The sequence below is a fragment of the Pogona vitticeps genome, chromosome 1, assembly GCF_051106095.1.
Source record: "Pogona vitticeps strain Pit_001003342236 chromosome 1, PviZW2.1, whole genome shotgun sequence".
NCBI lineage: Eukaryota > Metazoa > Chordata > Lepidosauria > Squamata > Agamidae > Pogona > Pogona vitticeps.
In genome coordinates, this window is record NC_135783.1 from 280136633 (window position 1) to 280160041 (window position 23409).

The 23409-nt window shown below is 44.0% G+C and overlaps 1 protein-coding gene across 1 annotated transcript; it reads right to left on the bottom strand.

Annotated features, from left to right (window-relative positions):
• Positions 1 to 1107: 1107 nt before the first annotated feature.
• Positions 1108 to 20431, bottom strand: FGF4 (fibroblast growth factor 4). The gene is given in 5 exon segments (XM_072982928.2): positions 1108 to 8551; positions 16127 to 16230; positions 19981 to 20189; positions 20224 to 20263; positions 20266 to 20431. Coding segments are annotated over 5 exon segments (618 nt in total). The 5' UTR covers positions 20354 to 20431; the 3' UTR covers positions 1108 to 8374.
• Positions 20432 to 23409: the final 2978 nt, after the last annotated feature.

The following is a 23409-nucleotide window of genomic DNA, read 5'->3' on the forward strand; positions in this document are numbered from 1 at the left end:
ATGGAGGCAGTGACAGATTTTACCTTCTTGGGCTCCATGATCACTGCAGATGGTGACAGCAGCCACAAAATTAAAAGACACCTGCTTCTTGGGAGGAAAGCAATGAGAAATCTAGACAGCATCTTAAAAAGCAGAGACATCACTTTGCCAACAAAGCTATAGTTTTTCCAGTAGTGATGTATGGAAGTGAGAACTGGACCATAAAGAAGGCTGACCGCCGAAGAATTGATGCTTTTGAATTGTGGTGCTAGAGAAGACTCCTGAGAGTCTCCTGCACTGCAAGGAGAACAGACCTATCTATTTTGAAGGAAATCAACCCTGAGTGTTCATTGGAAGGACAGATCCTAAAGCTGAGACTCCAGTACTTTGGCCATCTGATGAGAAGAGAAGACTCCCTGGAAAAGTCCCTGATGTTGGGAAAGTGTGAAGGCAAGAGGAGAAGGGGACAACAGAGGACGATATGGTTGGACAGTGTCACAGAAGCGACCAACATGAATTTGACCCAACTCCGGGAGGCAGTGGAAGACAAGAGGACCTGGCGTGCTCTGTTCTACGGGGTCAGACACAACTTATTGACTAAACAACAACAACAGAGAAAGAACTGGCTACAGTAAGGTTGGAGCAATCTCATTTTGAGACAAACCCAAATTCAAGATGATTCTACACTCTGTTTGTGATGAGGTAAACTGGAAGCTTCCATGTCAGGAAATGTCCTATTCAGAACTTCTCAAATTCTGAAATTGCCTCTGTCAATAGAGGTGAGTAGCTTGACCTCAGGGTTATCCATTATGTCCCATATGTATGGAAAACCACTCAGAAACACAATAATGATAAAATTATGTGTAGCTAGAGAGAATAATGTATATTATTTAATCCAGGAATGTACAAAACCAAAAGCTGAACTCAAGTTTTTGTAGCACTGGAATTTTGCTGATTATTGAATTTACAGAATATGTAAGCATTGTCCAAGAACAGAACTTGGGAGTTGATTTTTTTAAAGTAATGTATTATGTAGCCCATTCCAAATCCCAAAAGATACTCATTAATAGCACTGCTGAGCAACGTACTACCTTATTCATTGTATTGCTCATTAAAATATTCTTTAAAAAAAAAAAGATTTTATAACAGAATCAAATAAAAATTAAAAAAAAAATCCGTTCACAATATCTCTGTAAATATCGCCAAATGCCCTGCAAAGTTCCTAGGAAATGGTGTTCATTAATCCTTCCAAAAAGAAATGTTATTTCCACTCGTTCTGTTGCTTTTGAAATGTGACTTCACTATATCCTTGTTGCCTAAAAAGGAGTAAGCTACAAGTAACAAAGTTATTAAGTTACTTGCAAGTCATTACTTCCAGGCCTTGCCTAAAATTATATCATAACTATTCTAGTATAGCTCTATTATTCTCAACAGGACTACTAATACCGGCGTTGGAAAAGGATATATTTGTATCAACATGTATTCTATGATGATAATTCCTGAAATCACTTCAACCTTTGATTTGGTAACACATTTAAAAATTGAATCAGAGGTTGAGCTATTTTATATAGAGAGAAGGATTCTGGCAGGATTAGGGGTCCTTGACTGACTTTTCTTGCCACCGCAAGGCATGCGCAGTCTGGTAAACATGACCAGGCAAACATGGTCAGGAACTTCTAGCCGGGGGAAAAATGCCTCTTATACTTTGCAGAAACCCTGTGGCTTAGTGTAGTGAGTTGCAAGTAGAGTAGACCCACTGAACCAGTGGAACCTATGGAGGAGCTGACTTGCCAGATCCCCACTGATTCGATAAGTCTATTCTAGTCATGATTTACTACACTAAGCAACAGGGTTTCAGTCTAAATGCAATAATCTGCAAATGACCCAAGATCATGAGCCAGAGTGCATAGCTTCTACCATGGAACTTATTGTCCTCATAAACAAGTGTTGCATCTTAGAACTGGAGTTGATAAACTCACAAACTGTTTGCATTAAATTGCTGCGGATGGGGGAAAAATACTTTTTTTGGACCAGAAACCCAAGAATCCCCAAAAGAAGAGAGGGCCAGGGGTGATCTCCAGGGGGCCTTACATTTAACAAGATGTTTCCCTTTAGAATTGCCCTGACCATTTGTTCGCTTGTTTATTTATTTGAGAACCCATTTTCCACACCAACCTGGGGTCCTGAACACCTCATCAATAGCTGATAGATAACATAGTTGACTGGCTCCACTATCTGCGAGGCGCATCCAAAATGTGACTGTGCTAACTGGGGAATTCCGACAGTCCAAAAACCTAACTTTTCCATACGCTGCTAAATTATTTGAAATTTCCTAACTAAGGCTAAATTGGCACAACCCTTGAGAGTGGATAGGGTATGAGAATGGGTGTTTTGTTTCATCTCTTGCCATTTGCCTGAGGTGATAAAGGAAAGCAAGATCCACAGTAGCAATCCCACACATTCAAGTAATCAATGGATAGCTGCAACTGTTGTATGATAAACATACACTAGTACAGTACTTCGTTTTGACATCGCTAACACTAAACATTTGCCATGGCATTTCTGTATGAGGCATGGCTGCATTAAAAAAAACCCTGAGGGACACTATACTCTATTTTGCTCTGTGGCACCCATGCCAGATTTCGATGTAGTGCTAAATGATGGCTCCCTGTTACATCCACAAGCATCCATGAGCCTGTGGCTTTCAGGTTCAACCCATGAACCTGAAGAGAGGGAAGGAGGCTCGCGTCCTCCTTCCCTCTCCTTCTCTAAGTGGTTACAGGGAGATGATTCCTTTAAAACTAGCTGGTTTCACTGATGTATAGTTTAAAACACAGGTGGGCAGCCCTGGGGAATCTGGGGGCCAATTCCCGGCCTCCCATGACTCACCAGGGACTTCAGTAATTCCCCCTGCCACACCATGGGGAAAGCAAAATCAGGAGCAGCTAGTTTAATCCTGCTTCTCTAAAGATACTCTTAGAAAAACATCTAAAAGTGGGTCTGTATTGCTGCATGTTATGCATGGAAGGGGAATCACTGTTCCATTACTCCATTGGTGGGGTGGCGGGGGGATGGCGGCAGCAGGGAGGATCCAGCAGAAGTCTGGGACTATGAAACAATTAGCGGAGGGGGGACTGTATGCTTCTGATCCCTGGCTTAAACAAACCATGTTTTGTGACAAAACATCAGTCCATCTTATATTATAGTTTACACAGTATGCTAACAGGAATTTCCCAGGATTTCAGATGGCAGTCTTTCAAAAGCCCTCTTGAAAAAGCCAGGGATCTAACTGGGAATCTTCTGCTGATAAATAATATGATCTACCACTGGACTTCAGTACTTTCCAGTGAGTTTCCTTAAGTTTAAATCTCACAGGGAACTCTGTGTAGCTGAGAAGCAAAGGCAAAATCTTTCAGAGTCCTTGTAGGCACACCAGATGAGAGGGGTGTGTGAGTCCAGATCTTGTGCAAGCTCAGGCATGTAACATTAAACCATGGCTTAGAGTTACATCCTCAAAGGTCCAGTTCCTCTCTGTGAACATGCACACAGAGAAACACATCCCTGCACTTCACTTCAGATCAGTTCTCTACATTGAACCACCCTGTAATCATTCACATTTTTCCCAAAGAAAGGGTTACTATCATTCTTTCCATGTCCTACGATGGGGGAAACACTGCTACATGTCTTTAGCTAACAGAATTTTAAAGAAGCAGAGCCTTAGGGGGGTGGGGTGGGGAAATAGGCACCATCACAATACTGCTGTGTGATTTATCTCACCCTAGCATTCTTCACTGGCCCAAAGTGTAATCTATAGTAGGGGCAGGCAACTATGTTTTGGGCCGACAATACCTGTTGTAGTGACCAGCATAGCAAGTGATCAGAGATGACTGCAGTTGCTGTTGGAGCTTAGAAAAGTTGGGTTTTTGTTTTGTTTGTTTTTGGCATTGCAACTCCAGAATCCTCCAGCCACCATGGACAATGGTGATCATCTGTTTTGAAGTTTTAAAAATGGAGGGCTTTCCCACAAGATTTGAGGTGCTGCCTTCCTCCCCTTATTATAACATGATAGTCAACCTGATTTTATCTTGCAATATCATTATACAGTCATAAAGACCACATGGATCTTGACATCCTACTACTGGCCCATAGCAAATCATAGCAATGGATTAGTGAGAAACATCCATATGGGCATTTTCTAGTTCTGCATTTCCTGGAAAATGGGAGGCTTCAATCCTGGCATCATATCCTTGTATCATTATCTGCTTTCCTGTCCGTGCAGGGAAAAGCTACCTTTCCCATGCTCAGAGCAGGTCTAACCCTGGCCTCCTTCTGAATCATTTCAGTGAGGATTGGTCCTTTGGGACGTGGCCTTTCTGGGCAACCCCCAAAATGGAACAATATTGGAAAGGGATCATAAGAAGAAGAAGAGCTTTTTTGTAAAAATATAAATGCCACCGGCTGGAACAAAAAATGGCTCTAGCCAGCATCAGCATTGCTTCTGAGAGGGAAGGACAGCAGTAGGAACCATAGCTCCATTGGCTGTTCCAAATGCTTTTAAAATGTGCAAGATACCAAGGGGAAATGACAGGCCTCCCCACTATGGTATCTCCTTTCGGAACTTATTTTACAGGTTGAAGAAATGACATCTCCCCTTTTGCCACCTCCAAATGGAGAAGTGAACTGGAAGCAACCATGTTAGGACACTTTATGGAGGAACCATAACTGCCTGTTGGAGCACATGCTTTTTATGTAGAGCCCCTAGCTTCAATGCCAGGCTTCCCTGAGTTAGGGAGAAGGAAACAGGAAAGGCTTCTTTCCATAAGTTAAACAATACTGGCCTGTCAGTTTGACAATACTGGGCTGGGTGGTTCTGATTTGGAATAACAGAGCTTCCTGTGTCCCTGTCATATGAACTGGGGCAGAGCAGAGAAAACTCAACAGATACAGGATTTGAGAATGTTCTTCTTCTTCTTCTTCTTTTTTAAACCTCAGCTCCCAGAATCCAGCCAACCTTGGCGGCCGCAGGAAGCTCAGAATTTTAATCCCCCCCCCAAAAAAAGGAACTTTCCCATGCTCTGCATAGATACCATGGGACTCAGATGTTGTCAGCTGCACTGAACAAGTGCAGTGGGCTCAATATTAAATGAATAAATGAAGCACTTCAGGGTTATGTATTTTACTCCAAAGAAATCTCATGGAAGACAGTGGATGAAGTTTGAGGACTGTGGTCTAAAGCAGTGGCCCTCAACCTTGGGCCTCCAGATGTTCTTGGACTTCAACTCCCAGAAATCCTAGCCAGCAGAGGTGGTGGTGAAGGCTTCTGGGAGTTGTAGTCCAAGAACATCTGGAGGCCCAAGGTTGGGGAACACTGGTCTAAAGGAATTCCTACGGAGCTCACGTCTTTGACAGCCTCAGTTTGTCCACTTCAGCAGTTAATCTTCATGTCAGCAAGCTGGACTGCAACAGTAGCATATGGTCATATTTATGCTATCACTTTGATGGAGCAACTACCCAGAACCTGGAAATTTTACTTTGGGGTCATAATAATACCCAGTGGCTGTCTTGGCTTGGGGGAGTCTGAGTGCAATAATGGAAAAAATGTAATTTTTCTAAGCTCTGCAAATATTTGTCCAATCCTAAACTCTCGAGTAGAGCTGCCAAGGCTTAAATTGAAAGCTTTATGGCATGACCTAACTAATAAAATATATTAAGCTTTCTAGATGTTGTTTTCTAGAAATCTGCTGGATGAACTTAAGCATTCTGCTTCAAAAGTCATGCTTTAAAAAGGGGGGAATCTCTTGGTGCTTAGCAAAAGCTTCAGCCTTTCCTTTTGTCCCCCTCTCCACCCCCTGCCATCATTCTTAAACCTGTCTGTTCATTCTTTGCTTTAAAGACATGGTTTACATTCACAAAATATATAAAGAAAAATATAGGGTTACTGGGTGACCATATAGTGCTGCAGCCTGACAGCTGTCTGCAAATATTTTCACCATGATTATCCTTACTAAAAGTAAATCACCGGGTAAAGATAGCACAAACGTGACAAGGCTCAAATTGGATGCAACCAACACTATCTGGAATACATTTGGCTACATATGGAGAAAAGTGGGGATTTCAGATGCCCCTTCCCATACTGGAATTATAATACTGAATGAGCAGGAAGGGAGGGGGAGAAATCTTCCATGCAGATTTTGTTAGGAAACTGGCTTTTAAAAAAAGAGTGAGGTAGACAGGAATCATTTTAATGTCAGGGAATGAAATGCTAAGGCTGCAACCCATAAGCCATTTACATCACAGTAATTCAAGTCAAGTCAGTAGAGCTGCAAAGGAGTGCACCTACAGCTATACAGTAAACGGGCAGAGCAATCCCTTAGCTCCTTTGTACTGGCTGGGGGCCCTAGTGCAAAGTTATGCAATGTTTTTCTGTCCATCATCCAAAAGTGAGTGGGGTAGCTGGAGGTTCCCCTCTTTCTCCATTGAATTCAATGGATGGGGCTTTCCTTATGCTTGCTCTGTGGTCATTTGCAAGTTGCAGTATCATGGGTGTGGTTAGGGCCTGAAGGGACATATAACTGGGCACCAGTCTGCCTCACCTCTGCCCGGCTAACTCCCTGCTTGTGTATTCAGTTCATTTCGAGGCTTGCATGATCAGAGCCATATTGACACAGCAAATATGTCAGTTTTGGGATGTGAAGGCATCTCTGTGTGGTGTTACCATCAGCATTTCAGTGGCAAAATTAGACTTAGTTCCATCATTGTGGCAGGCCTTCTGTCATATCCTACACCACTTCATCTGAATGATCGCTCCCCAACTACCAATGGGAGCACCAAAGCTCCAGCGATGGGTTTCAGCCTTCCATTGAAACATAGACATATTTTAGAGGGTTATGGATTGCAGCTTTGAAGGCAGCAGCATGGTTACTTCTTCTAAATTAGGGATGGACAAAGTATCCCCCTCCATCAGCCCTCCGTTGCATAGGCAGTGATGAAGAACACTGAAAATTGTAGTCCTACAGCATCTGGAGGACCAGATTCTACTATTGTCTCAAAAGTCATCCATTGACTTTAATAAGCTGGCTGTGTCTTAGATCAAGGTGGCAACTTGTGGTCCACCAGATGCAGCTTCCATTATCTTCAGCCACATAAATTTCAGCTGCCCTGGCTAGAGTTGAGAGGGATTGTGGTCAGACAACCTCTGGAGAGCCACAGGTTGTCCCCCTTTGTTCCAGGGTCTGATCATCTTCAACAAAACACAAACGGTACATTTTTGATCATGTGTTCTTCACACGTTGCCAGAATAATGCAAGGTGGGGCAGATGGGTTGGTGTTATCACATTTAAAATATTTTCATTCCAAAAATAAAATGCCACTAGTTAGTAGGTTTGGACTGGCCTGGACAATGTGAAAACCTGGGGATGGGAGGAGAAAAGAAGAAATGAACACCTACTGTCTAGGCTAGACCAGGTTGTCAAAAAAGTAGTTTGTCCAAGTTTTTTTTAATCAAAAATTACAGTAATACTGCTATAGAGATCCTGAATATTTACTACGTAAGTTTATGCTAATGACACCATTCACCAAAAGTAGCTCCTGCATAGCCTTCAATTCTTTCAGAAGGAGCTTTTACACACATTGCTTGGTGAATCAAGTCCAAAATACTCCAAAGAGATTGACTGCAGGAAAGTTCAGAGTTCAGCAGTAGCAGATCTAAAAACAGCTTTTCAGGGTGGTACTTCAACACTGCACTTTTTGTACCAGAAGTAAACTGATATCCTTTCAGTGAAACAGCAGTGCTGCACAAAAGGAGGTCAGACATTGTATGTTGCTACAAGCTGGCATCAGAACTGAGGAAGGTTTGCCCAGTCCTTCCCCCTCCCCTCCCTGAAAGACTTAATACTTTATCTGGCTGTTATCATTAGTTTTCTTTAAATGAAGGGAGAAAAAGAACCGTTTCATATCTATTGACAGACACTGTACAACACAAAGAACAGTGCAAAACATTGTAAATATCGGAATCGGAATTCACGTTAAAAAACAACACATAATAGCAGCACACCGGTGATAACTTACCCCAAAAAAGTTAAATAAACCACAATGCACAACAGTCCTAAGCTGTTGCATTGTGCAGCAAATAGCTTAAGTTGGAGGTTTGTTTTCTGTGGGATGTTTCTTTTCCTTTCTTTCTCTCTTTTTTTTTAGGAATTAGAAAAAAAAAATCAGAACTATAAATAAGTTTCTGGCAATATATACAGAATTAAATAATTTAAATATCTTACATCTACTCTTGCATAAAACTCTCAAAGAAAAGTGCACCATAGATTCCGCCTCTTGCTTTCCGTTCTCCAGACTCGGCCTTGCTTCCTCCCCCTTCCCTGAGGTAGGCCTGAAGGGATGACGCTCAAATCCTAGGAAGAAAATGTGTCACTGTCATGGTAGGAGAAACTTTGTTTCCTTTCTTCGTTCTTCCATTTTTGCTCAGGGCAATGTACATCCCTGGATAGATCTGCGACTCGTAAGCGTTGTAGTTGTTTGGCAGCAGGATTTCTTTGAATTTGCACTCATCATTGAAATGACTCTGGAAATGAGATGGAAATGGGGGAGGGGAGAGAGACGGTGGGACATAATTCGTGTGTAGAAAACAAAGTTGTAGACAGGTACAGGAAAGAAGGACCTTAGCAGTGAACCTGTTTCAAGTCTATCACCCACGTTAGGCTTTAAACAGCACTAGAGGTGACCCTTTTCCAGTGTGGAGAACTCATTAGACTACAGTGGCCCAGAAGAAAACAAGCTGAAAATGTGCTCTAGAAATCCATTTTGATCCAACTACCATCTACTCCTTTGGTATGGTACCTGGTCCTTAGTTCTCTTGTTTCCCTAATCACATCTAGGACAGTGCAAAGCATGCTAAACAAACAAACACCCGTGCTTTTTTTATCCTGTTCATACTGGTATTCCAAGCCTATTATCTATTACCAACGTGTGTTTTTTAACACCTTTGTCTACTACTAATAGAAGTGTAAAAGCTAATGGTTAATTATGCTCCAGTGTGCATGTGACCCTAAAATGTGGGAATCATGTCGGTTCCCTTCAGAATTCACAAAGAACAAGCACTTCAAATGGGATGGGCCACCTGCGTCCTCAGTACAAGAAGATGTGTCTGTGCTTGGTGCCTTTAGCACAAGGATGAGGCACAGGGAACCCTCCGAATGTTGTTGGACAATAACTCCCATGTTCTTTCATTACTGGTTATGTTGATTAGGGATTGTGGGAGTTGCAGTCTGACAGTGCTTGGAAGGCCACACATTTTCTGGGCCTGGCTTTGCACAAAATCAACACCGAGTTCAAATGAAGTTCCAGATTTTGATGGCTTCTTTGGAGCCAGGAGTAGACAATACATTCTTAGCCTTCCGAAACCCATGCTCTTTGTGTGTGTCTGAGTATAAAACACCCACCATCTTTGATGACTGGGGATGACGGGGATTGCAGTCCAACACCCTTGACACATTGGGAAAAACTGTTCCATCTCTTCTATTTATATCTCATATTCAGTAGCACACACTACCCTCAATAAACCATGAGAAATTTCTGCTACCTTCTAGTGGTAACCCACTGTCTTGGTAGATCTTCCAAGTATCAGCTGGTTGGGGCCTGAATTAGAAGCTTTCCTCTAGGGAGTCTGCTATCCAAATGTCTGGTGAACCGGATATTTAATTGCAGCAATCTATGGCAAGACTGATAGATTCTTAATTCATGTGTTAAACTGAATGAGTTAAGCCCTCAAAAGTGTGAATGTAAGTACTCATATGTAGGGAAAGTCTCCTCTTACATTTACAACAGAAAAGCCTCTAGGATATTTCCAAGCATGGAAAATCCTCAGGCAGCTGCCTTGAAAACTAAGGGGGAGGGAAGCCTACTTATATTATGGTAAAGAGCTGAAGAAAGCAGATCATGGGCTCACTGTTCACTCAGATGATCATGAAATGTGTCTTGCTATATTTTAGCATATACTGTACATCCAATAGGTTCATAAATAACAACTGAAATATACTATTCAGAGGGGACTTGAAGGGTTGGTCTCTTTGTTGGCAATAATAATATTTGTCTTTCATCCCTTTAAAGGAAGAGATTGAATTCTATCCCCAGCATAGATTTCCTCTTAGATAGCTGTTGGGCATTGTATCCAGTGGACAGAAGGACTGTGGCCGAAACTGGGGAAGAGGGGATAGAGATCCTTCTCTCTCTTTCTTCTATTTGCCTTTCTCCCCTTCCCTCTCTCTGGTTGCCTTTCCATCTTCCATTCTCCCTCTGTCTCCCAACCTTTCTTCCTTTCTCTCTCTCTCTCCCTTGCCACCTGCTCCTCCACACCTTTTCTCTTCCATCTTTCCTTAATGCCATTATCCACACAACAGTCAGGAACTTTAAAAATATTGATCAAGGGAGAAATGCACTTGAGTGCTGGCAAGAGGGTGGCCCCAGTGTCAGTTGTCTCAATAGGGAAGCATGATTATGAGAACTCTGTTTGTGTTCCTAGTACAGCGGTGCCTCGCTAGACAGTTACCCCGCATGAAAGTTTTTTCGCTAGACATTGACGTTTTGCGATTGCTATAGCAATTTGCAAAACAGTGATTCCTATGGGGGAAATTCGCTGGACAATGTTTGGTTCCTGCTTCGCAAACCAATTTTCACTAGACGACGATTTTGACAGGTTCCTCCGCGCTCGCAAAACAGGTGTTTTTGGGACCTAAGCTTCGCACGACAGCAATTTAAACAGCTGATTGGCAGTTTGCAAAGCGGCTTTCCTATGGCCGATCTTCACTAGACAATGACGATTCTTCCCCATTGGAATGCATTAAGCAGGTTTCAATGCATTCCAATGGGGAAATGCTTTTTGCTAGACAATGATTTCGCTAAACAGCGATTTCAGTGGAACGGATTATCATCGTCTAGTGAGGCACCACTGTATTTTACCCAAATATAATTATTGCTGGGTTCAGCTGGAACAGAGAGGACATTAACATTCAAAAGCATTGAATGTGGGTAAGGGGATTAATAGTTGCAGAATGGCCTAGGGAAAGAATCGTGCTGCCCATGACTAACAGGTAGACTCTGTATTTTAATCTGTAGAATCTGCCTTTTTCTACCTATATTTTCTGTATTTTATTTGCATTTCCTATCTGGGTTTTTTTATCTGTAGCAGATAAAATGCTCCCCTGCTGACTGTTGCCACCTCTTCAAAATGACCTGGTCCTCTGACTTGAGGAGACGCCTGGCTCCATGGTACTGCTGCTCATAAATTCCTCTAACCTGCTTTTAAAGCTTTCTAAGCCCAGTGGCCACCAACACCACATCCTGCAGTGCTACATTCCATATGAGAATGTGTAATCCATAATACATATCATTTCAGCTTCATCTGGAGAACGTACTTTCTTGGGTTACAGCCTAAGCATATGATCTGTGAAACACTTGAATGGACATAGGCACATTTCAGTTGTATTAAGTGTCAGTACAAGTAGCCTTTTGAGGATTGCACTGTTAAAGAACTAACCAGTGGGTTGGATTCAGACTTATTCATACTCAGGGTAGACCATGGAAGTCACTAGTCCAAGTTCATTATAATCTTGGTACAAATCAGTATGAAACTAAGACACAGACGCCTAAGATCAAAGAAAGGTGCACAGGATCAAAGAAAGCTGCACAATATGGCTGCACCCGTTCCTTGCAATGTTTCCTCATGGGAACTGTCTCAAGTCCTCTAGTAATGATACTTCTTTTTCCAATGCAGCATAGCCAAGCTGGTCAAATTTGTCTAATCAGATATGGATTAGTACAGCTGTCTGATATTTTGGACTTAACTGAAGGTGTGGTGTTGGGAAACATGATGATGAATACCTAAAATTCAAAATTTACTCATGGGGGGTAGCACTGTCGACAACTATTAGCCATGATCACTGTTCCTTCTAAGCTGCATCAGCACTGCACACCCGAAAGCCAGTGTTGGTGTTTATTTGGTTCTAGTCATGGCTGAAACCCCACACGTGTGGGATAAGGCCACGGCCAAGCACTGGTGGAAACTTAGAGGAAACATTGACCATAATGCTCTATGAAATTTCCAGCATGCCAGAAAAGAACTTGCTGTGCATTATCACCAAATGAATTTCTCTAGGGTATGGCGAGAGAGGAAAGACTATTTTTTTGGGTGTTTCTCATAGGGAATGATTTCCCTCTTGAGACTGGGTAAACCTCTGATGTGAGTGTTTTCAACAACTAAAGACCCACCTTTTTGCCCAGGCATATTCCTGATTATTTTCTTAGTTATTGATGTTGTCTGCTACCACTGCTTTTGATTAATTGCTTTGGATATGTTATTTTTATTATTGTTTTAATTTAGTTATTTTTAATTTAGTTTTATTTTACCTGTGAACTGCCTTGAGAGTTTTAAAATTAAAAGTAATATGCAAATATTTGCAAACAAATGGCTACATTCTGAAACCTAGCAGAAATGGGGTGGCTTTGATCAGCAGTGAAGAACTACAGTGGTGCCCCGCATGACGACAATAATTTGTTCTGAGAAAATTGCTGTTTAGCGAAATCATCATCATGCGAAAACCCTTTCCCCACTGGAATGCATTGAAACCCATTTAATGCGTTCCAATGGGGAAAATACCTCATCGTCCAGCGAAGATCACCCATAGGGAAGCCATTTTGCGAGCACCGATCAGCTATAAAAATGGCTTTCCTGCGAAGCATGGGTCCAGAAAACACAGCAGCCATTTTGCGAAGCCGACGATCAATTGTAGAAATCATCGTCTTGCGAACAAACGGTCTGCGAAGCATGGACCTAATCAACGTCCAGCGAAAATTGCCCATTGAAATCACTGTTTTGCAAATTGCTATAGCGATTGTAAAACGTCATCGTTATGCGGATTCATCGTTTAGCGGGGTCGTATAGCGAGGTACCACTGTGTTAGGAAAATAAAGTTGGTGCAGAAGAAAACTGATACAAGGTATCAGTACAAAGTAATTGATGGCAAACTAGTATTGCTACCAGAAATGAGGTGACATCACACTCAGTTGTAAGCCAAACCATGGGGAGAAATCTCATACTATAGTTTTATAATGACAACCTTCGGCCAACATTGCCAACGGTGGGGCAGACATCCAGGGCCTAACATGGTAGAATGCGTAGAAGGACCTCCATTGTAAGCAGGCTTGGCTTACGATATTTTGAAGTGAAGTAATGCACATGATGATCAGAACAAGACCATTAAGTCAAGTGTCTAAAATTACTTAACTGCACCACTGCCCTTGACACTCTTAGATTTATCCCTGCTTACTGGTGGGCAAGTCAGCGTGAAAGCGATCCCTTTCCAGAAGGGCTGAAAGCCCTGCCCACACCAGCTTATACTATATAAACAGGGAGGCCACAACAGAAGGACAGCTGGAAATGGTCATAAACAAGACCTGCATTATTTTTAGTAACCAAGTGGGCTTCAATAAATGAAATGCCATTTAGCTATTTGTTCCCAAGTTTGGGTGCATTTTAAAAAAAGTCTTCCTCCAAAAAAACTCATTTCTTCCAGAAGAGATAACTATATTCATATTTGGACTAATTGGATTTTGGACTTTAGCTGTGGGATACTGATTTGCTTTGCCCCTTACTAAAATGATGAGCAAAAACCATGAAGTGCAATTGATCAGCAAAATCCAGTACAGTGTTTTTGCCAGACATTTGATAATTGATGGACACTTTCTTTCTGAATTAAAAAGTGGAAACATATTTTTCAAGGCACTATTTGATGAGGAAGAGCACAGACAAATCTGATAGGGATGGTGACAAAAGTTGGTGAAACTATTCTCTGTTCTTTCTCATTGGCAATTGGCAATTTTAATACCTACATTGGACTTCTGACCTACCAAAGATATACATGTTAATAGTTTGTGCTGAAGATAGATCAAGTGTTGTAGGGGTGAATTCTGAAATGCAGGTGCTCACGACGACAATCTTTAGAACAATGCCCCCAAGCAGATGTCAAACATGAGAACAGCTGTGTTGAACTATAGCAGCAAACCAATTCCAGTAGTTTTCATCTTCACCAAGGCAGTATGTCATTTGGGGTGATCGTTGCTCCCATATGCAAGGATCAAGCACACCACACCTCAAAGTGACCCTGTTTAGCATAATCTCTAGACTGATTTTCTTTCTCTTTAAAAATAAAATAAAATTAAAAATCTGTCTCCCCTTCCATGTGTTGCTTAAGATGCACAATGAGCTTGAGAAATGGAAAGCTTCCTTCCTGCTCACCTGCAGAGGAGAACGGGGAGGTAATATTCCATTTTAAAAAATTGTTGCTATCTGATAACAGCCCATCAGCGCCTGCAGAGTAGAGTGGAGAGGAAGTTTTCCATTAATTTTTAGAAGCCCTTTCAAAACATTACTGATGCATTAGCAATAGGTTTTTGTTTTTTTTTTAAAAAGGAAACTTCCTCTCCCTTCTCCTCTGCAGGCAAATGGGAAGGAACCGTTCCATGCCTCAAGATCTCTACGTGGCTTTAGCAAAAGGGCAGCTTAAACCGGCCACTTTGGTTCAGTCCCAGACATCACACATGCTAGGACCAAACCAAAATGGAACAATTGGAAATGAGGTGATATCATATACCAAAAGAGCTGTAGGCCCTGACATGGGCCCAAAGATGTATGGGTTGGCATCCACCAGGGATGGGCTGGTTCATGATGGCATACACATTGTTGCCAGGAAAAGAAGCTGGACCAAACCATGGGACAAATGCCCATCTGATCATACCCTTAAACTCTAATTTTGTCTTCTGATGCTTTCTGCACACCATGTAGAGGCTGAAGATTTAGTGGCTACAGTATCATAGCTTTCTTCCCCCCCCCCCAACCCCCTGTGCTCTCTCCCTGCCATGTTCCACGAGTAACATAAAGCCTCAAGAAACTTTTTGATGACCACCATACTTTCCCTTTGCTTTCTAATATTTAAGTCAGTGTTAATAAAGTTGTTCTCCTACTGTTGATTTTAGGATGTATGACAGTAAGAAATCCCTGCCCTTAAAGGAGTCAATCTCCTATGTTTCTGGAGGAGTCCTTGGCATATATACCTTGTCTGAGGACAGGTAGTTTTTGGATTTATGCATCAGGACGATAGGTCCAAGCATCCTTGATGCATCATTTAGCAGAATTGAGTTGAAAGGAGATAAGATCAAAGCAGCAAATCCTATCATGTTGCAGTGTGCATGCATACATGTACATAAATTGAGTTTATAGGAAGTAAGCAGTGCTATCAGATGCATGCTTATTTGCAAGTAAACCCTGATGGATTAAATGCAACTGATAATCCCAACAACCATAGTGGTCAACTGAACCAAATGCTTATTTAGCAAGTTCCATTCATTTGATGATTTTTCTCTAGTTGGAACTGGTAGGTGGAATTAGCCTACTGTGTCCAATGGAGCTTACTCCCAAATGTATGTTTGGATTTCAGCCCTAATGTTTTAATTAACAATTATTTTACAACACAATGAGACCTGGATTTTCTTGTATTTTGCAAAATGTGTGCAAATGTCTGCTAGACGCTTTAGGTGTAGTCCATTGACTTGACAAACCAAATGATGCTTGTCATAGTCAACACACATTTGTATATTAAGCATATTTCTTGATTAAAGTGCAGGATGTCTTCCAGTGATGATGGAGAGGGGTTAGGACAATTGTATTGGTCTATAGCAGAGCAAACAACAATGATGTTTTGTGGCAGCTTGAAGACTAATAAGCTTGAACTGGTGTAAATATTTGTGGACTGCAGCCCACTTCAGCAGTATGAAATGTAACCTCCATTTGGCAGTGAGAAAGGTGCTATCCTTTCCTCCATCCATTCGCCATGTCCTAAACAGCCCTCATTCCTAGATAATCAGACATTTAGGCTTGCTCAATAAGAAAGCCTGATCAAGGGATTAGAATATTTGTTCATTAAGATAGCCCCCTAGAATTTTCCAGGAATTCAAAGTGATGTTCATTAAATTAAAAAAATACATTGGTTCTTATTTTATATATTCTGAGAATATTCTTGATATGAGATTGAATTTAGCACACACATTTAAAGACATTTAACTGAGCAGTTTTAGAATTGCTACTTACCGATCCATATAGTTTGCCTTTACTGTTCATGGCCACAAAGAGTCCACTTTTAACACCAAAGATGCTCACCACTCCTCTTTCCACTGGAGAAATCTCCAGCAGACCTGCAAGAGAGGAACAACACTTTGGGAACCTGCTAAGCCGTATGTATGAATCACAATGCACTTTCTTTTAAACCACATCATGAAGAATGCTCGCTGGAATGAGCATTGAGTGAACCAGTAGAGCAGCTGTTCCGGCGTGCAAACGTAGTTGCAATTCTGAATGCACAAGGTTATTGTAAGGATAAAATAATGGCTGAGAGGGATTGCTGAATACACTACTGCATAAGCCAATTCATTTTTAATAATAATTATTCTATGCTATCAAGTAGATTCTGATTTAGGTGGCCCTTTCCAGGGTTTTCTAGGTACAGAGTACTCAGAAGTGGTTTTCTGTTCCCCTCTTCTGGAAGCACCCTAAGACTGTGCAGTTTGCCCAAAGCCACATAGGCTGGCTCTTCTGCCAGGACATCCAGTGAGGAATTGAAGTCACAACCTCTGGGTCCACTTAGCCCCACTGAGCTATCCAAAATAAAGTGTTGGAGAACCTTCAGCTCCTAAACACCTCTCACATTTTACTCCTTTGAGCATGTAACATGAGTATGCTGCACTCCACGAGTTATTTAACTTCAAAACAGTTCCACTGACCTCTTTGGGCTACACTGGAAGAATTCCTTTAGGAATAAAAATAATTAGAATATTTTGGTTTAACATTAAGTCATTGTAGGGCTGGTTTGCATCACTAACCAACTTGATGCCATGCAACCCCACCCAGCATCTTGCCCAGAAATTATGGGGGTAACAGTCTAATGCCTTTGAAGAGCATCCCCATGTTGAGGAAGCCCGGTCTATGTATCATTGGCACCGCATGAAAGTCAATTCCTGTTGCCCTATTCTGTGGTTATTTTCAAACAGTGAACTATTTCTATGGACCATGATTGGCATGATTCTCTCCAGTGGGGTTATGTGTGATGGAGTGCAGAAACAAGCTGGCCCATTACTTTTTGCAGCCTGAGAAGAGAAGAGGCAGAAGAGAAAAGGATTGCCCTTATGCTTATCCTGCACAGAAAGGGCTCAGACTGCATTTGAATGGTACTTGAGTTCTGTCAGCAGGGTAGTGCCCACTACCCCCACAAAGCAGCTGGTGAGCATGTGACTCAGGACAAGCTATGAGTTTCACACAGCTTTGTCCCTCAGCACAATGGTGAGAGCCTTGGGAAGAACAACTGACGGAGCTAGTGTAGCCTCATAGCATCTGCTGTTGAGATGCTCACCTCAATGTGCCTGATAGTAGGGCCGGCCCTAGTGCACAATCTGGTTGCTACACTGGACCATGCTTGGTGGTGGTGCAGCCTCAGTTTCAGCAGCATCCAAATCAGGGTATGGGCGAATGGGGTTTCTGGCTGCTGAACCTACACTTGGAGCCACTACTGTCCAGCATTCCTCTTGGGTTGGAGAAGAACCCCCCCCCCAGTTATCCCAGAGTGATCTGGTAGCTTCTCCCCAAGCCTGCCCCTATACACACACTGCATGTGATGCCAGTAAGTTCTTCTCAGCTAGTTCCATAGATATGAAAAGGAATGGCTTGTGATGACACAGGCAAACTGGCTCATCTTTATAGTCCCACTTTTCCCCATGAAGTTAGGTACTTTGCAGATCACAGCTGCGAAGGCAACTATTTAAAAGCAACCTTAGCCGGTGACTGTCAGGCGTCAAGTATCTAACCCTGATCAGGGCTTGTGAAAGTCCTTTCATAGCTGTTTTGTCTGCTTGGACATTCAGCCCCTGCTTGTGTACACTGGAGTTCTGCAGTCTCTCGTCCCACATCCGTTGATACCAGATATGCACCTTAACACTTGAGTCCTTCCATTTATTTAGGGACTCACTGGCAGCCAGATATAATTATTATGTTTAGGATTTTCCTGTTTGTTTTGTTTCCAAGTTAGGAATGATCCCCCCCACATTGTGCAGCTTAAAATAAGTAACAATATGTTTCAGGACACACGAGAGATTTGTCATGGTGCTCTCTTTAACCCCTCCCTCCTCCCTAGTCCTATTGTTTCAGTTGGATAGTAGTTAGAATTAGAGCCACGGGGCCATGGGGTTAAGTCACTAACAGATGCTTTTTCTGGTAGAGTATCCCAGCTTCTCTGCATGGTTGCTGTGGGATCTGGAATCCCAAATTAACTATTTATAAACCTGTTGCAGAAGCTGGGAGGGGCTGTAGGAATAACTGCTCACTGCAGGTCTTGGGCCATTCAGGTGCTGTATTAGTGGGGAAAGAAACCTTTTTTCCCCCTATCTTCTTTTTAATTAACAGAAGAGGGTTTGCTTCAAATTCATGTATCAGTTGCTCAGGAGAGTTCATGCTGATCAAAGTGGGGGTGGGGTATTTTTCTTTCCTTCTCTTGGATGAAATCAGGTGAGGATTTTCTCTGACTGGCCTCCATAAGTTAAACATCCAGCCCGATGAAAACTGCCAAGCAAAGAGTTATGAATTACTACTTAAAAAAAAAAAGTAAATCACTGCCCTCAGGTAGCAAAAGTTACCACTGCCTAGCTTAGCCAGTGTATACCAATGTCTATGTAGCAAATACATCGTGAATGATTCCCAAGGTGCATTATCTGTCTTAAATCTTTGCATTCATGAGGATTAGTGACATTTTCAAATGGGATTAAATTTTTTTGCCTTTTAACATGACTACGGGACTTTAATTTCAAGCTCACTAATTGCAGTGGGTTTACTCTGAATTTGAGTCGTCTTGTTCCAATCCAAAATTCCTTCTTAAAACCTCCTAACGGATACTTTAAACATTCCAATTCTCTTTAGACCAAACGACAGGAAAGAAGGGAAAGCAGCCCCCAGAAAGCATCATATCGCCCACTGTGGAGGGGACGGACCTTTCTACACAGGAAAGCATCGTGAAATCGGCACGCAAATCCTCGTGTCTGTTGATCTTGCCTATTAGCAGTTGGTGGCAGGTACGCTCGACAGGGAAGCAGCCACCACGACAAGCCCTCACCTGTCAACCGGCATGAAGAGCGCACACGCACACACACACACACACACACACACACACACACACACACACACACACACACACACACACACACGCACGCACGCACACACACACACACACACACACACACACACACACACACACACACACACACACGTGTGCCTCCCTCCCTTCCTGCAGAACTGCTTCCCAGGTAGGGCAACCTGTCGGCACGAAACGGCCTGCGAGTCCAGGGACGCCGCCACCGAGAGGTGGCCAAAGGCAGTCTGGCTTGAGGATCGCGGGGCCTGAAGCCGCCTCCTCCTCCTCTTGAGGAGGCCGGATTTCTTCTGAGGGCTTTCGAAGCTAACGCCAGGAAAGACAGAGTCACGTCGATGCTGCGCCCCCCCCCCCCCCCCGTACGCCTAACGCCTTCCCATTCTTTCAAGCGCACTTTCCGGACGGCTTGGCAACCTTTCCTTGGAAGTTGGCAAGGGAACCAACTTCTAGGTAAACGCCCTCAGGAGGGACAGGGTGTTCTGCCCTCCAGCCCCTTCCGTCCCCCAGCCTCTCCGTCCAGGGAACACTAGAAGTTCACTTCGCCCCGGCTGGACGGAAGGAAGGCAGGAAGGCAGGCAGGCAGGAAGGCAGGAAAGGACCGGAGGAGGTGAAGAAATAGCTTTCGCGGCGCGCCGGAGCTGCCGCCTCCCTTCGCCCCGCTCGGAAGGCAACCTGAGCGAGGGGTCGCCCTGGAGGGCTGCCGCGGGGCGAGCGCGGGGGGGGGCGGCGGTACCGACGGGGCCCGGCGACTTACTGTATCGATTTTCGTTGTGGATCCCGTTGATCCGGCTGTCTGGCAGGACCTGGATGTGAAACCCGATGCCGACGTTGCAGTAGAGGCGCCGCAGCCGCTTGATGCCCAGCAGATAGTCGCCGTCGCGGCTGAAGTCCTTCTTTTCGCCGGGCAGGCGGGCCATCGAGCGCGAGAAGAGCGTCTCCCAGCGCCACTCCAGCGTGTCGTTGCCGTGGTGGTGGTGGCTGTGGTGGTGGTGGGGCGGGTGGTGGTACGGCGGCGGGTGCTGGTGGGGCTGGCCGAAGGCGGGCAGGGAGCGCCCGGGCGCCGGCAGCCAAGGCGCCAGCAGTGCCAGCAGCAGGACTGGCCAGCGGGCCGGCGAGGGGCCAGTCATCCTGAGCCGCAGCGCCGGGCAGCCCCGCACACGTGGTTCCACCGAGGGAGGCGAGCGCTCTAAAAATATACCCTCGCCGCAACGCCGGGCGCCCACTTCGCTCGGACTCGGAGCGCGCAGGAGGGGAGAGAAAGAAGAGCAAGAGCAAGAGAGCGAGAGAGCGCGAGAGAGAGAAGGGCAGGAGAGGAAAAAGAAGGAAAAGCAGCAGCCGCAGCAGCAGCGGGAGAAATAAAAGGAGAAGGAAAACGCGGGGGGGGGGGGGAGAGGGAAAGCCGCCTCCCGAGAGCAGGGTGCGATGGGTGGAGAAGGCAGGGGGGAGCCCAAACAGCTCAGCCCCCCAAAGGATCGGAGGCGCTCCGGTCAGGCTGCATGGGATTGGAATCCTGAGTGAGCCCTGCCGGGGGATGGGGATGGTGGTGGTGGTGGTGGGGGCACAGAAGCTGGATGGAGTTGTTTCGGACGGTGCGGTGGGGGGAGGAGAGAAGAGAGTGATGGACTCAGCTGAAGCTTCTCCTGAACTTGATCTCCCCCCCCCCCAGGTCCAGAGGGCTCCTCTCAAGTGGGGACCACCTTCTCCAGCTGCTCAGCCCTTGCCCTTCGCCCCCCTAAAGCACCAACATTTATATATCCATGTGCTTGGTCCCGGTTACATCACCACCTACTGTTGCAAAGGCAGTTTGAGCTGAACGCGAAGTGATCACCCCTGAGATGATCGGGATGAGGGTGATCTACTTCGCGTAGGTCTAAGCAGAAGTGAGGGGCTGGGGGGGGAGGGGAGAGAGAATCCAGCTGTTGCAAAAAAATCACACACATACAAAACCAAAGTCCCCGTTTTAACCTAGGAATTTTTAACATCAGTTCTGGCTTTCGGAGCCCGCAATTTCTCCTGCGTTTTATCCTTGTTTGCTAAGCGGGTGTGCCAATGTTGGTCCTTGTTCGAGGCACAAAATCCAAAGAATGCCCAAGGCACCTTACCACCCTCCTCCTCCTCCTCTTCTTCTTCTCCTCTACCTCCTCCTCTTCCTCCCAACAATGTCTTACTTTGTGAAAATCTGTGGAATTTTCAGTTTTTGCTGTTTCCAAGAAATATGTGTTTTTTTAAAGAGATTGCAAGGGGGGAGGAATCCTAAAATCATTGTTGCATGGGAGGTTAGAGGGTTTTTAAAAAGCAAAACAAAAAAATAAACACACACACACGAAAATACTTGCAGAAAATTGAAAAGAAATGTCAAATGTGTGGATGTTTTGTATTCATGCGCTGTGTGAGGCAAAACAAAACTACAATAATGTAAAAAGGCTTCTTACTTAAAACGAGGGCGGGAGTTAGGAGAAAGTGAAAGTCTAGAAACTATAGGGTTGCACTCAGATAACGCTCCGTACGCACTTTTTACTTAGAAGTCAGTTCCATCGAACTCAGTGGGGATTGCTTCTGAGTAGACATGTCTAGGATTGCACTGTAAGAAAAGAAGCGGGGGAAGCATCCGAGAGTCTCTGAGAGGATAAGAAGGCAAATTCTCTAGCGATCATACGGATACGTTGGAATGGGATCTTAAAGATACTTTTGGTATCTGATCGTTTTAAGTTACACAGACGCTTCTTCAAGTGTCAGGCTGACAGCCCAATGAAGGAGCTGTTCTCTGGTTACATAGATGCTCCTTGGAGTCATTTTTCTGCCTATATGTTTATATATAGTGTATACAGAATATATATACTATTATTCCGACAGCACGATCCCAAACGTGATTTTTTGGAAATATGTCTGACCGGTTTTTTCCCAGGAAAGAACGCTCAGGGAGATTTTTTTTTTTTCTGGCGACAAAAGGTAACTTCCTTAATTACAGCAAGAAGAGAAACTTGCTATTTGTCCTAGGCTTCTTTCTCAGGTCCGCCAAAGTCGGAGGATATGTTCGGGAAATGACGTGATCTTTTTTTTTTTTTTAAACCGGAATGATATCTGTCTTGGGTTTCCTATTGGGCTCCTTGAACCGCTTTGGACCTCGGGCAATTTGTTTCATTTTTAATGTGACAGGTTTCCCAGGGTGTCTGTCTGATTGCAGCCAGCTGGAGGCCAGAGGTTGCAAAGTGACCAGGGGAGCATGGGACATAGGATCCGAGCTTGAGCCCGGATAAAGCCGTGCCCTTTTCCCTATTTCCTCATCAAAATTAGATTATAATCTGTGGAAAAATAAAGGAATTGTTTCTCATTCATTGGATGCCACGCACTGAGATGTGTTCAGGTACAAAAAATTGGGAATAAGAGTGCGACTCTACTTTTAAACCCCTCCACCAAAAAGACAGAGAGAGAGATAGCCGTGTGGTCCTTTACAACATCATGCAGCCTTTAAAAAAAGGTTGTTGAAACTACCTTGAAGGGTTGTTGTAAGAGATACAATTTATGTGAACATCCCCAACTTCTGTAAATTTTTCTAACGGTTCTCACAATCCATGGAATTTCATTCCAAGGCCCACTAAGTTTCCTCTGAAACCTACGTGATCCATGTAGCCACCGGAAATATCTCCCCCGCACTTGTAAAGTCTTTCAATTTCACGAGCTATCGGTCAAGGTGGGAGATGCGTCTGATCTGAGGACGGGAGAACAACTCCCCACCGCATACTCCTATATACCTCTTTCCTTCGGTTTCCCTTGTAAACCTGATGTCAGTGGGCAGATGATTACTAGGGAAATGCTTCTGACTGTTAATGGGGCTTCTGATCAGACAGGAGCAGGAGTGCATCCTTAATAGCACCGGGGCTGGATCCCTCATTATGCTTTCTGGGGAGTAAGTTCAGTGAAACCACATCGACGGTCTTGCTTATATACCGCTTTTCCAGATGCATAAAAACGCGCATCGTCGTCGTCAGATATAAAAAGCAAAGGGGAGATTTCTTCCTACGGATGTTTATTTAATTGATTTCTCTTAAAACGCTGGAGGCCGCTGGAAAAAGGATCTTCCGATTTCGCACTTAGGTGAGCTGTCATCTGACACCCCTCGGCAATTCCTTTCCTCCTCTGGCGTCCAGGCTGGACCAGCGGGAAACCTGACTGGCGTGAAAAG